The following is a 21,702-nucleotide window of genomic DNA, read 5'->3' on the forward strand; positions in this document are numbered from 1 at the left end:
GCATCCATCAATGGAGGTACCCAGTCAGGGTGCCAGGAGATCCGTTACAGTGGTGGCAGCAGTGGGATGGTGTCCTAGTGCGAGAAGAATCAGCTCGGAGACACCGTTCGTGGATTTACAAAATTGAGGGCAACGCTTGTCCCCGTACAGCGTCCCTGGCCACAGCAGTATGGAACCAGTTTGTAACCAAACAGCGTCCCGACACGAGGAGGAGGACCTGATCGATCGGGATACAGTCTGGAAAGGCATATGGTTTGAGGCCCTGGAGGGCGTACAGAGTCGGCAGGGCAAGAGACTCTCCAGCGAGGACCAGCGATGGCAGATGCGACTGGCCCTGCGGATGCCCCTCCTGGGAGAGCAGCTCCTGGAGGAGTGTGTGGAAGAGCTCGAGCTCCGGGTGCGACAGGAGCTGTGGCTGGAAAATGCCTACCAGGCGCTCTGGTGGTATACCGTTTGGCATACACCCTGGACGGCGGAGCACGACAACCTGGAGGGGTATGATTATGATGGCCCTGGCCTGTTGTGGGAGGCTTTCACAGAACCGGAGTTCGGGAGCACTACGGAGACCCGATTTTATGACATCTACGACTTCAGGGAGGGTATGCAAGATTGGGCTGACCCCAACGAGGTCTGCAGGAGAGTTAGGTGGCAGTCCCAGACTTAAAGCCCTGCGATGGGGAAGACCCGGCTGAGGTACCCCCTACTTCACTACCAGCTACAGAGGTAGGGGACCTGATAGACGGGTTCTGGGGGGAACTCCATATGGCAGGTGGAGATGGGACGGAGGTCTCTGCACCGGCCCTACAGGGATGCTGGGAGGTCGGCCCAGATCCCTAACGGCAGCCAGAGTTTCAGGGAGTAGGGACAGTCGGTCCTGCTCCCCAGCGGCAGTATGTTTTACAGGGAGAGGACAGCATCGTCTCCCTTCCCCAGCAGCAGTGTACCTTGCAGGGAGAGGAGAGCATCGTCTCCCTTCCCCAGAGGCAGTGTACCTTGCAGGGAGAGGAGAGCATCATCTCCCTTCCCCAGTGGCAGTGTACCTTGCAGGGAGAGCAGACAACCGGACTCTCTCCCCAACCACAGGGGGGCAGCACCCCTAACTCTGATGATGCAGATGGGACCACGGTCTCTGCACCAGACCTACAGGGATGCTGGACGGCCAGTACAGATCCCCAACCAACCTCGCAGGAATGCCAGAAGGAGGAGGTACCGTAAGTGATCCCTCCTCTCCACAGCAGATCCACAACCAGGTCCTGGGGTAGGAGGCCCTGAACACATCCCAGCGGAAGAGATGGCATCTGGGCAGAGCGCAGTTGGCCTCTGCCCTCCCCTATCCTCTTGTCCAGAGCCTGACTCCCCACAGGCTACCCCAGCAGAAGCACTGGCATCTGAGCAGAGCGCAGCTGGCCTCTTCCCTACCTGTTCCTTTGTTACAGGGCAGGACTGCGCACCAGTTTGCCCAGCTAAAGCGCTGGCACCAGGTCAAAGTACTGCTGATCTCTACCCACAAAGCAACCTCCACTCCCAGCCAGAGAGCAACACAGAGACCAGAAGTACCATTTACCAACACAACCTTGGTGGACTCACTGGACAGAGACAGGCTGCAAAATTCAACAGGTCCAGTATTTGGTTGTGGGTGGGCTGCCAGACTAACTCAGGTATCAACCGGCGTGAGGTCAGGTACCTGGTTAGTCTTTCCTGGAAGGGGAAGATGTCTGGCGGAAATAACCTCACCACTGAGTTTTGGAGGGGCCTGTTTGCCAGCTTTTTGCCTCAGGATTATGGCCCATATACTAAAACTTTGAAGGAGAAGGTAGACCGGCCGCACAGCCTAAATCTGTGGAACTGTTTTGGGCAGGAAAGCCACGCTTGCGGACAGTCAAATGTGACTTCCATGGAATTCGGGAACCCCTGCTCAGATCTGGGTGATTTATGGATATGATGTTCACCCAGATCAGAGCCATCCAGGGATGTATTATTTATGGGGATATGTAGGGCTTTGGGGTGTTTTATGTGTTTTGGGGAAAAATTTATGTTTTCTGCCTGTGAGTGATTAAGTTAGCTCATTGTGTTTGTTAATTGCACCAAAGGCAGAGCCCATTGTGTTTGTTAATTGTATTACATGCAGAGGGGAGGTTGTGTACAATTGCTGGGAGTGTTTCCATACTGTAAATGCATGTGATTGGCTAATGTAAAAACTGTCTCAGACTTCCACAAGGTCAACAGGGGAGTGTCCCTTGCTGGAAGACCTGCATAAAAGGCTGACTTGTAGCCCCATTGTGGCAGAGCCCATTGTGTTTGTTAATTGTATTACATGCAGAGGGGAGGTTGTGTACAATTGCTGGGAGTGTTTCCATACTGTAAATGCATGTGATTGGCTAATGTAAAAACTGTCTCAGACTTCCACAAGGTCAACAGGGGAGTGTCCCTTGCTGGAAGACCTGCATAAAAGGCTGACTTGTAGCCCCATTGTGGCAGAGCCCATTGTGTTTGTTAATTGTATTACATGCAGAGGGGAGGTTGTGTACAATTGCTGGGAGTGTTTCCATACTGTAAATGCATGTGATTGGCTAATGTAAAAACTGTCTCAGACTTCCACAAGGTCAACAGGGGAGTGTCACTTGCTGGAAGACCTGCATAAAAGGCTGACTTGTAGCCCCATTAAAGAGTTCCTGCTTTACCCTCAACATAGAGCCTCGTCTCATGTGTGTGGGGAAAAGGCTGCATCTACACTGGGGAATGCTATACGCTGTATACTCCCCTGGCTACAACGCCTGAGCTCTTTTAAGAGCTTGTTCCTGCATCGCTCTCTGAAGGAAGAGAGGTCCACCAACCAGTACTTGGAAGCCTTGTCGTAGGTCCACAGTGGTTAGAAGACGGCAAGATCACAACCAAGCTGCGGCGGTTTGTGGGGTCGGCAGTGCCTACGGTGTCAAGTGGAGTGCTTGGAGCCCTCGGGAAGCACTAGGAGCATCCATCAATGTAAGGTAGCCAGTCGGGGTGCCAGGAGATCCGTTACAAGTGACATGTGAGTTGTGCCATATACTGTACATTAATTGGTGCAGCAGAATAACACATTGAGAATCAGGCTTTAAAGAGGACCTGTTACCTCATCTATTCTTATGACTCTAAGTTGTGCCACTCATTTATTAATACTGCTTGAAGTTATGAATTAATGGCATGAGTCTGCACGGGAGGCATGAGGTGGTTTTAGTCCTCAGTCCTCACGGTAGCTAGGGCTGTGCAGTAGGCACAGTCCTTAAGTATTTCACATAGTAGCGTTTTCCCAAAGGATGAGTATAAAGGGCGTATTTTCTGGCAGATGATCGCTAACGAGCATTCCTATGAACGTTCGCTAATGATCGCCTGACAGTCTAATGCTGCCTCCAAATGCCCGATTAACATGCAAAAGCTCTTTCACCAGGCATCAGGCTTAAAAATCACAATGGTGCCGGCAGCAGTGTAATAGCGGTCTGCTGCCGGCAGACCGCTGCCCTGCATGGGGACGAGCAATGGCATAGCGATCGCTCCTCCCCATGCCACGGAGAAAAACTTTGATTCGCAATAAATCCATTTTTCTGGGGGTTTTCCTAAAATGGCGGCTGCACGTGTTACAAAGTGAAGGTAAGAAATCCGGGAATGCGAGATCACCCAAAATGCTGTGCAGCCAGCTAATCCACAGATGTCACAGCCTTATAAAACCCTCATCCCGTGTGGTCTCCGCCATTGTCCTGTGAGCTGAGAATAGCGAGAGATGTGGCAAGCGTTCATGAGTTAGGGACAATGTTGCTGAAAATGATTAATAGAAGAATATTGGCGAGGGAGACTGAAGGGCAAGTGTATCGCCATGTGCATCACGTTCTAGTGCACTGATTTTCAGACTTAAGCTGTTATTTTAGTGATACAGTTACTGCGCCTCAGTATTACAGTAAACTATACCATTAACCCTTTAGCAGTGAACACTGGGGCACTGCATAGACTGCTAGTGGTTTGCAATGAAGGTCACATAAGTGTTACCAGTTGGGATGGGGGAGGTGTCCCTGCACAATCTAACCCTGGCAGCACTGACTTGATAACAGAAAACTTTCCATTTATTTCAGACTGCAGGTAATATATTTATAAACTTCTAGTAGAAATACTAAAGGAATGAGACAACATAGAGTCATGAATGAGAATAGATGTTCCAAAACTGGTATTACATAATGCACGTAGTTTCTACAACAAACATGTCAGTAGAGTTTACATGGCACTATCAACACCCAGCAATCTGTTCTTCAATATCTGAACAATAAAATGCTAGGGAGAAGGTAGACTCTACAGGGAAATTTCCTGGTGGGCCAAAGCCTGTGGAGCCGTCTGAGACCTCCTCACGGCCACCAGCTGAGCACATAACAATCAGATGCTCTCAGAATTAAAGGGGTTGTCTGGGTTCAGAGCTGAACCCGGACATACCCTTATTTTCACCCAGACAGCCCCCCTGAGGCTAGCATCGGAGCATCTCATGCTCCGATGCGCTCCCTTGCCCTGCGCTAAATTGCGCAGGGCACGGGCTCTTTTGTTTTCAATAACACACTGCCGGGCGGAAACTTCCGCCGGGCAGTGTGTTCGGTGATGTCACCGGCTCTGAGGGGCGGACTTTAGCCCTACCCTAGCCATTTAACTGGCTAGGGCAGAGCTAAATCACGCCCATCAGTGCCGGTGACGTCACCGGGGTTCCTGGCAGCCCCATGGAGAGCCCCGGTACGTCATCGGATCTCCAAAAAAATGCCTTTGCCCTGCGCAATTTAGCGCAGGGCAAAGGAGAGCATCGGAGCATGAACTACTCCGATGCTCATGTCAGGGGGGCTGCCGGGGTGAAAATGGAGGGATGTCCGGGTTCAGCTCTGAACCCGGACAACCCCTTTAATTAATGCTAGGAGCACCAGGTACATACACTCACCTAAAGAATTATTAGGAATACCTGTTCTATTTCTCATTAATGCAATTATCTAGTCAACTAATCACATGGCAGTTGCTTCAATGCATTTAGGGGGGTGGTCCTGGTCAAGACAATCTCCTGAACTCCAAACTGAATGTCAGAATGGGAAAGAAAGGTGATTTAAGCTATTTTGAGCGTGGCATGGTTGTTGGTGCCAGACGGGCCGGTCTGAGTATTTCACAATCTGCTCAGTTACTGGGATTTTCACCCACAACCATTTCTAGGGTTTACAAAGAATGGTGTGAAAAGGGAAAAACATCCAGTATGCGGCAGTCCTGTGGGCAAAAATGCCTTGTGGATGCTAGAGGTCAGAGGAGAATGGGCCAACTGATTCAAGCTGATAGAAGAGCAACGTTGACTGAAATAACCACTCGTTACAACCGAGGTATGCAGCAAAGCATTTGTGAAGCCACAACACGCACAACCTTGAGGCGGATGGGCTACAACAGCAGAAGACCCCACCGGGTACCACTCATCTCCACTACAAATAGCAAAAAGAGGCTACAATTTGCACGAGCTCACCAAAATTGGACTGTTGAAGACTGGAAAAATGTTGCCTGGTCTGATGAGTCTCGATTTCTGTTGAGACATTCAAATGGTAGAGTTCGAATTTGGCGTAAACAGAATGAGAACATGTATCCATCCTCTGATGGCTACTTCCAGCAGGATAATGCACCATGTCACAAAGCTCGAATCATTTCAAATTGGTTTCTTGAACATGACAATGAGTTCACTGTACTAAAATGGCCCCCACAGTCACCAGATCTCAACCCAATAGAGCATCTTTGGGATGTGGTGGAACGGAAGCTTCGTGCCCTGGATGTGCATCCCTCAAATCTCCATCAACTGCAAGATGCTATCCTATCAATATGGGCCAACATTTCTAAAGAATGCTATCAGCACCTTGTTGAATCAATGCCACGTAGAATTAAGGCAGTTCTGAAGGCAAAAGAGGGTCCAACACCGTATTAGTATGGTGTTCCTAATAATTCTTTAGGTGAGTGTATGCACTTGGCTGGTGGCCACAGGCTCCTCCCTGAATTCAACTGCATTGCTGTCCTCAGGAAAGTGCTAAAGTTGAATACTGTGAATAAGATGATCGCTAACATACAATCACTCATTAGCGATCATCTGCCGAAAAATCGGCAGGTGTAATACAGACTTAAGACTAAGCAATTGAGTTGGCAGGAGAAAAGTGCAGACCCCAGTCTGCAGTTTGGAGGGTCTTCACTGTGCACATTTAGCACACACTACTTGATTAAAGTGCACTTATCTTTTCAGGCGACTGATGCACTTTAACAATCAGTACAGATACACACCAGCATCAGAGGCAGACACTAACATTAGGAGGATACAAAAAAATACCTCCAGTCAACACACACATTACAAAACAGACCCATAACGTAACACATGAAGGAATATGCCAGAACATATATAGGAGAATCAAAAATGCAGGTTAAAATGCTTTGCAAACAGAGAAATGCACTCACCCTGCCCTCTGCTTTTTGGATTTGTCCGATATACCATCCCGAGACATTAGCTTGTTGAAGACAATGATGCCAATCAGCATGTTCACCTATGAGACAGAAATCAGACACTATGAGAATATGAGAAACTGGTGTACGTAAAAATCTGCTGAAAAAATGTGTGTATGTTGAATGTGTATTTAAAAGTGATATATTTTAGAAAAGTGACAGTTTGCAAACTTGAGTCTGGTGAACATTTATATGTATATTGGTTGTATGGTTTAAGTAGTAACCCTTCTTTACACTGCAGGTATCTATCAAATCAGCTAATCACAGTGGGACCCCGATTAATAGCTGGTAGGGGGATAAAATGGCATTATTCCCTTGACAGAGGTTCTCATAATAGAGAATAGAAGTGGTGCTTGCTTGAATTATTACAATCTATATCATTTAGTGTGGAGGGCACCACTACATGCTATTTAGGCCATATGGAGGCACGCAGAGTCCCTTCATATGCCACTGTATTGCACCATATTTCAGAAATATTCTGCCCAGGAAGCAATTTTCGATAAAGAATGCCATATTTTTCTTTTGAATGATATGTAAACTGACAGAGAAAGCATCCATGTATAATCTAAAAAATACAGTGCTATGGGCACATAGACTGCTATAAGTACCATATTACAGCTCCGTACAATAGAGAAATAGTACACCCACGCATACAAGCCCTAAGACTACATGAACAAGACTTTGGACATGAAGAAAAATTGTAACTACAGTTGTACGTAAATATTATATTTTACTATTTACAGCAAGGCACGCTCCACTTGTTTGTTGGCATACATGTACAAAACAATATAGAATCCATCCCAGTAATGTCTTATTGAAATGAATGGTTCCCATCCAGCAATTTAACGTAGCAAAGGTATAAAATTGCTTGTTTGCCCTCACTGCTTTGCACATTTGACTTTTGATTTGGCCTCTGGCACATGTAAAACTTCCACTTTGTGGATTTGAACATAATTATAGATGTGGAGCTGCAGGATGTAAGGTCTGTATTTGCTAGTTTTCCAGTGTTCAGCCTTGGGAGTCCTGAGGACTCCTTTTTTCTCCTTTGTTTGATCTGGTAATCATTTTGTATTGTAAAAATAATGAAGCTCATTTATGATAATTATTACAAACAATGGGTTACCCTCGCCATCGAGATCATTCACCGGCAACAGAAAGCATACTGCTAGATGTCATGATGGCCTACATCATGCTTTCGGCTTTCACTAATGTGCAAGATCCTTAGTATATGTAAAGAGGTTGTGTCACAAAAACATAGTCTATGTTTATCAAACCAGCACCTGCATCTGAATACATTTGTAATTGCATGTAATTAAAAATTAAGTATAACCAGTCATCTATTCAATAAAATGTATCTGTATAGCGCCACCTGCTGTGTGTTCTTTTTTGAATTTTTTTTTGTCCCTCTCACTGAGCTGGTTAAACGCGCTCAGGCTGAATATAATCAAGCAGAGTAATTGGAGCAATGAATGTGGAGATTTCTGGACTAGTGTTGGGCGAGCATGCTCGGCCGAACACTAATTTTACTCGAGCATCGCGGTGCTCGGCACATCGCGGTGTTGGCTACGCAGCCAATAAACGTGCAGGTAAGTACTGCCATTCACTGTAATGCCGTAGCCATGTTGGCTACTGACATTACAGTGATTGGCTGCCTCGGGTGCTATATAACAACAAGCATCAAAAATATCAGTGACATTCAGTGTAATTTTTTTCGCGGCTGGTGACAGCGACATTATCTGCGCTACATCTCTTGTGTAACGTGTGCGCAGCCTATAAATATCTGTGACATCCAGTGTACTTTTTCTGTAGACGGTGTCCGCTGCGGACAGTTACATTACCTGTGCTACATCTCCTGTATAACGTTTGCGTATCCGAAATATCAGTGACATTCATTCAGTGTAATTTTTTATTAGGCGGGGGTGACAGCGACATTACATGCGCTATACCTCCTGTTTAATGTGTGCACATCCTAAATATCAGTGACATTCATTCAGTGTAATTTTTTATTAGGCGGAGGTGACAGCAACATTACTTGCGCTATACCTCCTGTTTAACGTGTGCGCATCCTAAAAATATCTGTGACATTCTGTGCACTATATTTGCGCATACACTTACAAAACCTGCTCTATGGTAAGTGTGACATACTTGCAAGCAGCTATACCATTCAATATGCGCAAGGCGAGCAGTAAGGGACTGGAAAGTGGCCGTGTTGCTGATGGTGCACCCAGAGGCCGTGGCCTTGGGGGCGGTGAAACTGTGCCTGCTGCCAGAGCACAAGAAACACACTCATCCACGATTACCGAGCTTCATGTCCCAGTTTGCAGGGCGGCGCAGGACACCACTCCCACTTTCGAAGTCAGACCAGTGTGACCAGGTGGTCGGTTTGATTGCAGCAGATAATGCTTCTAGTCGGTTAAGCACCACCCTGTCGTTCACAAAGTCCAGTCTCAGTAGCCAAGAGTCTGGTCAACAGAATCCTCACCCTTATATACCCACCATGGAGAGTCTTGGTAAACAAGTGATCCCACACTCGGATATTCCGAGGAGCTGTTTTCATCGCCATTCCTTAATTTGAGCCTTTCACCAAGCCTGCTTGAAGAGGGACATGAGGAGATCTTGTGCCCTGATTCCCAAACTCTGGAGCATCCACAGTCAGAAGAAGATGACAGTGGGGGAACAGCAATTAGTGCTTCACGAGGTGGATGATGATGATGAGACACAGTTGCCAATAAGTCAACCACAATTAGTGTCTCAAGAGGTTCATGATGAGGATGAGACACAGTTGTCAATAACTGAGGTTGTTGTTAGGTCAACAAGTCAGGAGGATGACCAGAGTGAGGAAGTGGAAGAGGAGGTGCTGGATGATGAAGTCACTGACCCAACCTGGGAAAGTGTCAAGCCGAGCGAGGATAGCAGTACAGAGGGGAAAGGATCCGCAGCACCGCAACAGGCTGGAAGAGGCAGTGGGGTTGCAAAAGGGAGAAGGCGGACCACACCAAACAGGCATGCAACTGTTCCCCGGAGCACCCCTTGCGGCAATCTCCCCTGCCAAGGGGTAGGTGTTCTGCAGTCTGGCGCTTTTTTGAGGAAAGTGCGGACAATAAAAGAATTGTCATTTGCAACCTGTGCCATAACAAAATGAGCAGGGGCGTGAACACTAGCAGCCTCGCCACCACCAGCATGATCCGCCACATGGCATTAAAGCACCCTAAGAGGTGGGCCGAACGCCTGGGTCCACAACCAGTGTCTGCGGGTCACACCACTGCCTCCTCTTCCCCTGTGTTACGTGCTGGCCAATCCCCTGTCCAAGATGTAGCCCCGGATGCCTCCTGCCATGCATCTGGACCTTTGCAAGCACCATCATCTAGCACACCCACTTCTGTGTCCCAGCGCAGCGTACAGATGTCTATACCCCAGGCCTTTGAACAAAAGCGCAAATACACTGCCACCCACAGACCATAGCACTAAATGCGCACTTTTCCAAATTGCTGGCCCTGGAAATGTTGCCATTTAGGCTTGTGGACACTGAGGGTTTCTGCAGCCTGATGGCGGCGGCTGTCCCGCGGTACTCTGTCCCCAGCCGCCAATATTTTTCACGGTGTGCCGTCCCAGCCTTACACCAGCATATGTCCCATATCATCACCCGTGCCCTGACCAACGCAGTTATTGGGAAGGTCCACTTAACCACTGACACATGGACAAGTGCTTTTGGCCAGGGACGCTACATTTCCCTGACGGCACACTGGGTGAATGTTGTGGAGGCTGGGAGCGAGTCGTACCCTGGGATGACACAGATGCTACCGACGCCAAGGATTAAGGGCCCTACTTCAATCTGGGTTTCTGCCGCCACCTACGTTAGTGGCTGTAACCCCCCCCCCTTCTCCTCCTCTACCCCCTCCTCCACTTCCACCTCTGAATTATCATCTTGCAGCACCAGTCAGCCATCAGTCAGTAGCTGGAAGCAGTGTACCTATTTAATTCCTTTCTCTGCAGCGGTTACCCTAAAAAACTTAGTTTTATTGGTATGCAAATGAGCCTGTAGGTGCTATGGGGGCGTCTTTTCAGCAACTAGAGGCTCTGTCCACTCACCATTTCTGCCGCCCAGCAGGCTCCAGCGCGCTCCACCGCGCTCCAGCGAGTCGTACCACCGACTGTTGTGCGACACGAGCACGCACTGGACGCTCCATATGTTGGCCAGGCTTTATGAGCAGCAGAGGGCAGTAGTTAAATACCAGCTGCAACATGGTCGTCACCTACCCAGTCAGCTTCCGCTCTTCACAAGCGACGAGTGGGCATTGATGTCTGACCTCTGTGAGGTTTTACGTAACTTTCAGGAATCAACACAGATGTGAGCGGCGATAACGCTATAATCAGCATAACCATCCCACTTCTGTGTCTACTCAAATGCTCGCTGCTCACAATTAAGGCGGACACTTTGCATGTGGAAGAGGTGGAAATGGGGGAAGAAAGTACACAGGGTGATAGTCAGACCACCCTCAGTTTGTCTTCTCAACGCGAATTGGATGATGAGGAGGAGGAGCAGGAGACGGTTGCCTCCGCTACAGAGGGTAGTACCCATGGAAGTTTTTTTCCATCTGTTCAGCGTGGATGGGTAGGAGAGGAGGAAGAGGATGAGGAGATTGAGAGTCATCCTCCTGATGAGGACAGCGAAGTCTTGTCTGTTGGGACTCTGGCACACATGGCTGGCTTTATGTTAGGCTGCCTTTCTCGTGACCCTCGCGTTGTACGCATTTTGGCCAAAACCGATTACTGGTTGTTCACCCTTTTCGACTCTTTGCTACAAAGAGAACTTCTCATCTCTCATTCCTGAGGTGGAGAGGACGAGCAAAATGGTGTGATACCAGAAGGTCCTTGTGGAAAAATTGCTCCAAAAATTTCCAGCTGACAACGCTGGCTGCAGAGTACGTAGTTCCTTGGCCAGCCCAGGAGGGAAGACGAGGGGAACACACAGCAGTTCCAATAAAGGCAGGGCAACACTCTCCAAGGCCTGGGACAGTTTTATGACACCCCGCCAGCACCCTCAACCTGATGCGCGGCCTAGTGTCACAAGGAGGGAAAATTTTTGGAAGATGGTGAAAGAGTATGTAGCAGACCGTGTCAGTGTCATCAGTGATCCCTGTGTGCCTTACAACTATTGGGTGTCCAAGCTGGACACATGGCACGAACTGGCACTCTACGCCTTGGAGGTGCTGGCCTGCCCTGCCACCAGCGTTTTGTCAGAGTGGGTATTTAGTGCTGCTGGGAGCATAATCACTGATAAGTGCATCCGCCTGTCAACTGAAAATGCTGACCGGTTGACTCTTATAAAAATGAACAAGGCCTGGATTGCCCCTGACTTCTCTACTCCACCAGAGGAAAGCGACTGAACATAAAGGCACTCTAAATGTGGCTCTTATGATGTATTGAATACACTGTATTCCCATGCACCCCTTCCACCACTAAAAAGGGTATATGGTTTAATCTCCCTTTTCTAGTCCATCTCCTCCTCCATCATATCAACATGCTTTATTAGGCTGCCCTGCATGTTTTAGAGGGTCAGCTCAGCAGTGGGCCCTCACCCATAATGTTTTAGAGGGTCACCAGCAGGCCCTCACCCATAATGTTTTTGAGGGTCACCAGCATGCCTTCAACCATAATGTTTTAGAGGGTCAGCTCAGCAGCAGACCCTCACCCCTAAATTTTTAGATGGTCAGCTCGACAGCAGGCCCTCGGCCACAAACTTTTTTAGATGGTCAGCTCGGCAGCAGGCCCTCGCCCACAAATTTTTTGGATTGGCAGCTCGGCAGCAGGCCCTCACCCCTAATGTTTTAGATGGTCAGCTCAGCAGCAGACCCTCACCCCTAATGTTTTAGATAGTTAGATCAGCAGCAGGCCCTCGCCCCTAATGTTTTAGAGGGTCACTAGTAGGCCATCAATCATAATTTTTCAAGGGTGTGTTTGATGCCCTCCTTTATGTGTAATAAAGGGTGTATTGGAGTGCCGATTCTTTGAAATTTTTGGCAGCCCTTTCCCTTAGTGCATAGGCTTTATGAGTGTAGGAGTCCCACTACCTGAACAATTGTACCACAATGTGAATGAGGCCCTCCTTTATGTGATATACAGGTTGTATCGAAGTGCCTCTTCCTTGTAATTTTTGGCAGCACTTGCACTTTATATACAAGTAAATATATAGGAAAGAATGTTCTCCTTTCCTGGTGAGTATTGTCGTCAGTCTGTAAAAGTGGCATACTACTCGGACAACATCATTCCCAGCAGCGACTTGGGAGTCCAAGATGCATCCAGACATCCTCCACATGCTGTTCCCGAACCATTTCAGTGGTGTTTCAATTTCTGACCTTTTACTATGAAACAGACACCCTCCCCTCTTCAGAGCAGGGGGTGCCTGGTTTAATGCTCGGGTTCTCCCATTGTGCTCAGTAGAGCACCCGAGCATCCCAAAGTGTTCTACTCGAGCACCCGAGCACTTTGGTGCTCGACCAACACTACTCTGGACCCATGTGCGGTAAAGGCTTGTTCTACTATATGTACTATATGATGTCTGACTTTCATTTTTCACATCAATTATGGCATAACCCCTTGAAAGGAGTATTCACATCTTAGACAGTTATGGCATGCCATCAATGTCTGAGTCAGACCTGCATCTCAAGAAGTGGATTTCCTTGACTCCAACCCACATGGTGAGGTGGCCACCAGATGGTGATACAATTATAATGTGACATCAACAAAAAGCTACTGTGCTTACCAGAACTATGACTGCTGCTGGCCCCACAAAGGCATAGAGTAGCCCCCCTTCCAGAGACAGCCAGCAACTGTAAATCACAGAAACAAAACATTGATAAATGGGTGAAATGTCGGAATTGAATGCAATTAGGCTATTTACTCTGTATTAGCATATTGTATAAGGAACATAATCCTAAACGGGAGAAAAACATATGATATAAAGGTCAGCTAAGGATAGCAGTGATGTGGTAACCAGACATTACACAAAGTCATTTGAACATAATTTTAAGCTAAGACACAATAATTACTACTGATGGAAACAGTAGTAGACATGAAGAAGCAACTTACTAATGGGGGGTTCCATATCCTTTTGTTCTAGTAAAGCCAACAGAAACTGCAACCACAAGAGCTGGTAACCCTAGGGAAGTGACCAAGATATGAAGAAGTTATTATTGTAATTCTTATACATTTCTTTAATAACCAAATGTATTTACTTTTTTACATGTTATTTATTCTTGGCGATTAAGGGAATTTTTTACTTTTCATCAGTGTACCCATGGTATGCCCTTACAAATATTATCACTGGGCCATGAACTTCCCGTATAATACTGTACACAGGGAAAAACATCAGCGATTTCATCACCAGAGATCACAGTGGGGTAACAAAGAAAACATATCTAAGGGATTAAATGAAATAAGAGGTTTCTGTGATGTTGGATGTTGCTCAGGTAGTGCAGCTGTCAAACAACGTGTCGATGTGAATGATATATATCCATATTTATCCATATATATCGATATAGTACTGTGCAAACGATTTAGGCAAGAGTGGAAAAATGCTGCAAAGTAAGAATGCTTCCAGAAATAAAAGTGTTAATAGTTTACTTTTATCAATTAAAAAAATGCAAAGGTAATCGGATCGGAGGTTGTTCCAAACATCTTGGAGAATTAACCACAGATCTTCTGTGGATGTAGTCTTGCTCAGATTCTTCTGTCTATTCATGTAATCCCAGACAGATTCAATAACGGTGAGATCAAGGCTCTGTGGTGGCCATACCATCACTTCAGGACTCCATGTTCTTCTTTACGCTGAAGATAGATAGTTCTTACTAACATGAACATATTTCAAATTTTGGCTCATCAGTCCAGATCAACTGCTGCTTTTTTTCTGCACCTCAATTCGCTGTTTTCGTGCATAGTTGAGTTGCTTGGTTTTGTTTCCACTAAAATATGCATGAAAACATTTGGTTGTAAAAGAAGGCAGGTTGTTCGTCAAAGGGGGAGAGCAGTACAGTAATAAGTGTCTGTAGGCAACAGTGAAACATGGTGGAGGTTCCTTACAAGTTTGGGGCTCATTTCAGCAAATGCAGGTGATATTAAATCAGTATTAATGGTGTCCTCAATGCTGAGAAATACAGGCAGATACTTATCCATCATGCTGTACCATCAAGGAGGCAATTGATTGATTCACTCTGCAGCAGGACAACAACCCCAAATATACAGCCACTGTACTTAAGAAGATAATTCGGTGTAAGGCAGCTCTCACCTGTTCCACAACATGGATGCGGGAATGTGCGAACAGTTTAAATAGAAAGGAAGTCCAGCTCAGGTCAGGTGTGAATACGTGGCTTCTTTATTACAGCGGTTATAAAATTCCACACAGCAAGGTGCAACAAGTGACGCGTTTCAGACCTCTATAGCATCAGGGTCCTTCTTCATGACAAACACCTGTTCTGTTTGTCATGAAGAAGGACCCTGATGCTGTAATAAAGAAGCCATGTATTCACACCTGACCTGAGCTGGACTTCCTTTCTATTTAAACTGTACTTAAGAACTATCTTCAGTGTAAAGAAGAACAAGGAGTCCTGGAAGTGATGATATGGCCCTCACAGAGGCCTTATCTCAACATCATTGAGTCTGTCTGTCATTACATGAAGACACAGATAAAAATTGACAAACCTACAGAAGATCTTCTACATAAGATCTAAGGTTAGTTTTCCAAGATGTTTAGAACAACCAGGGCCGGTACAAGGCAGGGGCCGAAGGAGCGGGTGCCCTGGGCGCTACCATTTGCGGACAGGAGGGGGGCGCAGGTGAAGTGCCAGCAGTGTACAGCTTCACTGTACCACATTAGCCAAGCGCCACTTGCTGTGCTTGCTGTGCTGAGTGCGCTCCTGCACCCGCCTACACCGTCCACACCAGCCATGTCAGCGCTGCTCCTTCTCTCCCCCTATGAATTTTGTGCCGACTGCGCTCCTGGCTCGGGCTCCCTTTCCTCCTCTGCGTTTCCTCCTCTGCGTTTCCTCGCCCCCCCCCCCCCCCCCCCCCCATGGAGGATTCATTTGGTTGATACCACCGGCGTGCGCCGTGTGACGTCACGCGGCTCACGCCGGAGGCGAGGTGTGAGGTGAGAGAGGGAGGACTCGCGCAGCCTACAGGGAGCTGTGTCGGCGCGTGAAGAACAAGCCACGAGGAGCCTGCCTTCACTAGCTGCTACTCACACACAGACTGTAAAAAGTAAGAAAATAATGTAATACAAATAACAAACTAATTTTTTTCTTAAAAACGGGGGGGGCGCAGTTTGCCATCTTCGCCCTGGGCACCAAATGGCCTTGTCCCAGCCCTGAGAACAACCTCCCTGCCGAGTCCCTTGATGCTGTTTTGACGGCAAAGGGTGGTCACACAAATTATTGATTCGATTTAGATTTCTATTGATCATTCACTTTGTATTTTTGATTTTAAAAAACTAATAACAATGCTATTTCTGAGAGTATTTACCCACACCTGCCTAAAACTTTTAAATTGAAATTTTATATATATATATATATATATATATATATATATATATCCTAAATGCTTGCACCCTTATTCATACTTGGTAAAGAGTGCTACCTTGCCCTTTTCCATAGATAGATAGATAAACAAGGCCATACAATAGATAGATAGATAGATAGATAGATAGATAGATAGAGCAGCATTAATTTGGTGCATGTATGAAGCTGTTATTCAGTATGGTGTCAAGGCCTGAACCTTACAAGGACAAGTGTTTGGCATTTGTTTGCTTCTTAGAAATCTGTGAGAATGTTAAAATATAGATTTCTATACTGTACCTTTGTTTGGTGTACAAATATATACTATACCTCAGATGAATAGGTAAAAACCGATGCGAATAGGTCATGAAATAAATAATCAGATTTCTAAAATGTGTCCATGAAAGTGACACAAAAGATTCTGTCATGTTGTCGCTGACAAGTTGGTGCCTGTTACATCTGAAATTTCATGTCACTGTAGGAATAACTTGTGCTTACAATGAAAATATAATTTTCATGTCTTGCCTAGTATCTCTACAGCAGCAGCTCATTCAATGCAATAAACATTTACTGCTGATGAGATCAGTGATTGGCTGCAGTGTCATGTGCAGTATATTGGATGTTCATGGCTGCAGTAGTCAAGAACATGACATCATGGCTGCAGTGTTCACAAGGATCAGCACAGCAGTACTGGAGTGGAAGGAGTTTGAAACAATGAGCATAACTTTTTTTTTATTATTTCAACAAGCACTTTGCTTTTACAATTTTTTTACTTGGACAACCCATTAATTAACAATTTGTACAGGAATTACCAGTAATCTTTGTTGACATCAATGAAGCAATAGGAGTTCAAACCTAATAAGTGTTAGGGAAGAATACAGTGGGGGAGATTTATCAAAACTTGTGCAAAGGGAAATTGGCTGGAGCAACTAGATTTCCCCTTTCATTTTTAAAGCGCCTTTGGAAAATGAAAGGATCAATCGGTTGCTAGAGGCAGTTAGTTTTCCCTTGCACCAGATTTCATACCTCTACCCCAGCCAAAATCATGTGACATCAATGCATTATACGTATAACATATAGTATATACAATACAACATAAGATATACCGTACATATATCATACCGAAAGACCATATTCAGTTGGAGTTGTCCTTCAACAGTCATAGGGCCAGAGAATGCAAAAATGTGGTCTCCTGTATAGAGAGCTTGGAGAGTCTGGAGAACTGTTTAATCACCGATTCAGTTTTTTACCCAACTAAAAATGTAGAACCTGCAGGGTCAATTTCTCACTTAGTGCTTTGTAACAGTTACTTAGTGAAAATATTCAGTGGTGATTACTTTGCGGTCATAGGCAGACAGCATAATAATCCTACATACAGCATTATACAGAGCAATGTACAGAGCTGTGCTTGGTTTGTTGTGACGAGGCCACAGCGCTCATCCAGGGCCGCATCAGCCATGAGGTGAGATGAGAATCTTGCCTCAGGTCTCAGCTAACCTGCCTCTAAGGGCTCATGCACACGACCGTATGCCCTTCGAGACATACGGTCCGTGAGCGGGCCATATGTCCCGGAGCGGCATACATCGTGCACACGGGATCGCACAGCATCATTTTGCATCGGGCCGCCCGCGGGACTATTGTCGCGCACTCATATGATAGTAACCTATGATGCTGTGCGCTCCCGTGCGCACGATATGCCGCTCCAGGATATATGGTCTGCTCATGGACCGTATGTCCCGGAGGGCATACGGTCATGTGCATGATCCCTAAGGGTGCGGCAGTTTACAGCAGCCAAGTTCTCTGCATCTGGAGCCCGAGTTAAATCTTCTTTTGAGTTAATATGTGCTATAAAATGCTTGCAGTAAAAAATGTAATATGGAAATTGCGCTTACCCCACCCCAGGCACAGAAAGCGTTTACGGACCAAACGTGTCCTCATTTGCCCAATGACAGCCAGGTAGGATTGCCAGGCTTCGGTTAGCACCCAACAAAAAGAGGAAAGAAAGAAAAAGTGCAAGAAAGCAGCGATCAAAGCACAGACAGCCTGCAGGGAGACAGGAAGAAGTATTTAGTACAGGACTACTTTACGTTTATTGGTTCATAGGCATTTTTCTTTGTCTATGGTTTTCAGCAAACCAAGCTGAAAGAGGAGCTATAGAATTCGTTTTCATTTAACTTAGGCCCACGGCTACTGCTCCAAATGTCCTTAATGTAATCTTAACATCCATCCATGTGAAACGTAATAGTCTCCCAATTCTACTACAGGCTAATAAAGTCATCTGTTCATTTGGAGGATGTTTACTTCTATATTGTTCCCTTTAACTATAACAGTTGGGTAACTCCACCTTTAATTCATAATTACCCCACATTATTATTTTTTTAGATCAGTCCTGCTACATTTTGGTTTAGAATAGTCGCAATCATTTGTTTTGAGTGCCTATACAATAGTCTATAAAACTCACTCAACATGGGAAAAAACTAATTTTGCCCAAGTATCTATTAAAGGGGATGCCCAGGATCAGACATGTGGATCTCCTCCACTCTTGTCCACAGATGTCTCTAGTATTGGAGACCAGAAATAGGAGACAAGAAGCAATTCCAGACATAACTCATGGACAAAAGTAGCGTTGTGCTTGGAAATATCTCAGAAAACCATTTTAATGATTACCTTCACCCTCTCTTCCAATTTTATATTAATTGTTTTGGAATGAGTAAGTATTACTACAAGAGCTAGGCACAATAGGACTATCCTCAGAATAGGTCATCAATATCTGATTGGTGGATTCTGATGCCTGGCTGTGCTATGACCTCTTCCTAAGCCAGTGATGTCATGTTCATCAGACGCATGGCCAATGTGCAGCTCAGTCCCATTCAAGTGAAGTCCCATTATGAGAATCTCACATCAGGTGCCGAAATGTCTGAGGAGGCGGCAATTTACAGTGGGGCACAGGAGCCTATGGTTTTTGTCCAAAGCCATTCAGTCTCATAGGCCGCGGGCTACTAGGCCTGAAGTCTATGAGGACATAGAATGGCACAGAAGGTCACAATGACATTACTGCAATGTCCTGTGGGAGGTTTCGTCAGCGTGATGACGTGGTAACGAATGCCTGTGTCGTGAAACAGATGTTTGTGATTTATCACACGGCCTGAGACCTGGTGCAGAAGGTCACAGAGATGTCATGACAACCACCTGCGCTGGGATGCGGCTGACTACTCAGGCTATCGGTCTGAATGCAGACGGGAGCATGGAGTAGGACATAGATGAGTTTTTTTTTTAAATATAGTTATGCTGGCACTACAGTTGGCTCTACTGGGGGAGAGCACTTTATATAAAACTACTATGGGTCTTTGGGGGGCATATACTATGGGTGACTACAGAGGCACATTATACTATGGGGGACTACAAGGGCAAATTATATTACAGATGGACTTACAGGGGCACATTATACTATGGATGGCTACAGGGGCGCATTATACTACATTATACTACAGGGGACTACATGGGTGCATTATACTACATGGGTAGTACAGGGGCACATTTACTACGGGGAATTATACTACGGGGGCATTATACAACAGGGGGAATTATACTACAAGGGACTACAGTGACGCATTATACTACAGGGGGCATTATAATACAGGGGGACTACATGGGGGAGTGAGAGCATTAAACATACTAGCACTACAGGGGGGCCTTATAATACAGGGGGACCACAGGGGTGGTTAAAGCATTATAAATGCTAGCACTAAAGGGTAGCATTATACTAAGGTAGGCACTACAATAGGGGAGAGGATTACATATACTAGCACTACATGGGGGATTATAATACTGGGGGCACTACAGGAGGTGAACATTATACATACTGGAAAGCTGGTATTATATTAGAGGCTGGAGCACTACAAGGGGTATTATAATTTTGCGGGCACTACAGTGTGGCTTTATAAATACTGAGGTCATTAAAGGGGGCATTATAAATACTTGGAGCTACTACAGGGGGCATTATAAATAAGGAGGCAACTAAAAGGTATATTAGAACTACAGGGGACACTATAAGAGGCCTTATTATTACTGTGGGCTCCATAGGGGTGCCTTATAGATTAGCCTTATTACTACTTGGGGCTCTAAAGTGGTGCCTTATAGAGGGGCCTTATTACTGCTGGGGGCACTATAGGTGGGCCTTATTTCTACTAAGGGCCCTAAGGGGGCATTATTAATATAGGGGGTACTGTGGGGGTATTACTATGAAGGGGAGTATCTGTATGGAACTGCTATTTCTGCAGTATAGTATTTAGTAAAGTTGGGGAGCAAAGCGGGCACAGTATAGGGGTAGTGGCAGGATAACAATTTTGGGGCACATGAAGGGGTAGGATGATAGAAAAGTGAGGAATCTAAGATGTCTGTGCGTAAACATTGCAGAGATAAGACACAGCTGAAAGAAGTTGTCAAGGTGGTCTGGTCTGAATAGAGAAGATGAGGAAGGAGAACATCTACATCAGACACCCACTGATCTGATATTGATGACCTATCATGAGGATAGGACATTAATACTGAACTCCTGGAAAAGATTTAGGAAGAAATGAGGTGATAGGGATCTGGTACTAAAGGTTTTGTGCCCATTATTACAGCATTATAAATCTAGCCCTGCTTACAAAAGAATATGTACTATATGGAATCAATGATAACATATGTGTTAAACCAGTATGCTGATGGGCTAAACCAGACACAAGTCATATGAGTAATAAAAGGGCATGAGTACTATTACTCCTGCGAGTGGAATGCCCCAACTAGTACTACCGGTAGAATTAGTGTAATAATCATATATACCTACGCAACACTCTGACCTTTCTAAGCTACTGTAAACTTGTAGTAATAATGATGTCCACAACAACCCCATTCATCTTTCTGCTTTTCTTTGTGCAATAAACAAAGACATTACACTCCTGACATATCGCCTCCCACTCCATTCCCAAATTGATTTCCCCTTCTAGCCCTCAGCACTGCAGATCTACTGTATAACCGGTGGCGTATTACTGAGCTTGTAACTTAATACAAGTATTGATTACAAAGCATTGGAAGAAGGAAATAAAAGCAAACCCAGAATACAAAAGATATGTAGGACAGGTGTGTGCGTTCAAAGAACACAGTGCAGGCATGCCCAAAGCACAAGGTAGTTACATGCTATTTCTGGATAGAGCTAGCATAATAATAAAAGAATAACACTAACACCACTGCACGGTAAATAGCTCATATAGGGTGCAAATGTATGGGGTCAAATATTGTTACCATTAGATTGACCAGTAATTCTAGTCAATGGGTTGACAATGTCAGTGCATTCTATAAATTCACAAGAATTTTCTATTCTTCCAATCTGACATCCATCAAATACGCCTACACTTGCAGCATTTACAGTTTTGCAGATATTTGTCAATCAGACTGTCAGTTTTTAAAGCTGTTCAGGGAAATAGTCTTCTTTAGCTCTTCCTGCATTGCTTGTAGGGTATTTTCTTTCATTTTACCAGCTATACGCGTACCTCAAAATCACTAGTCTAGCTCAGGAGTCAGCGCCTGTTGTGCTATGGGAGTTTCAACAAAACAGCCATGCAAGAATACAAGCTAGGAGTTGTAGTTTCACAATAGCTGG

At 45.7% G+C, this 21,702-nt stretch overlaps 1 protein-coding gene across 9 annotated transcripts in view; it reads right to left on the minus strand.

Annotated features, from left to right (window-relative positions):
• The window catches only part of ADGRB2 (adhesion G protein-coupled receptor B2), a 491,592-nt gene that overhangs the window by 17,826 nt on the left and 452,064 nt on the right, over positions 1 to 21,702 (minus strand). For all 9 annotated transcript variants that reach the window (XM_040424547.1, XM_040424546.1, XM_040424545.1 and 6 more), the window contains 4 exons: positions 17,954 to 18,104; positions 13,603 to 13,672; positions 13,277 to 13,343; positions 6,469 to 6,554 (listed from right to left, as the gene is read on the minus strand). In XM_040424547.1, coding sequence (XP_040280481.1) covers positions 6,469 to 6,554; positions 13,277 to 13,343; positions 13,603 to 13,672; positions 17,954 to 18,104 — 374 coding nt within the window. The remainder of the gene's footprint in view (positions 1 to 6,468; positions 6,555 to 13,276; positions 13,344 to 13,602; positions 13,673 to 17,953; positions 18,105 to 21,702) is intronic.

The sequence above is a fragment of the Bufo bufo genome, chromosome 3, assembly GCF_905171765.1.
Source record: "Bufo bufo chromosome 3, aBufBuf1.1, whole genome shotgun sequence".
NCBI lineage: Eukaryota > Metazoa > Chordata > Amphibia > Anura > Bufonidae > Bufo > Bufo bufo.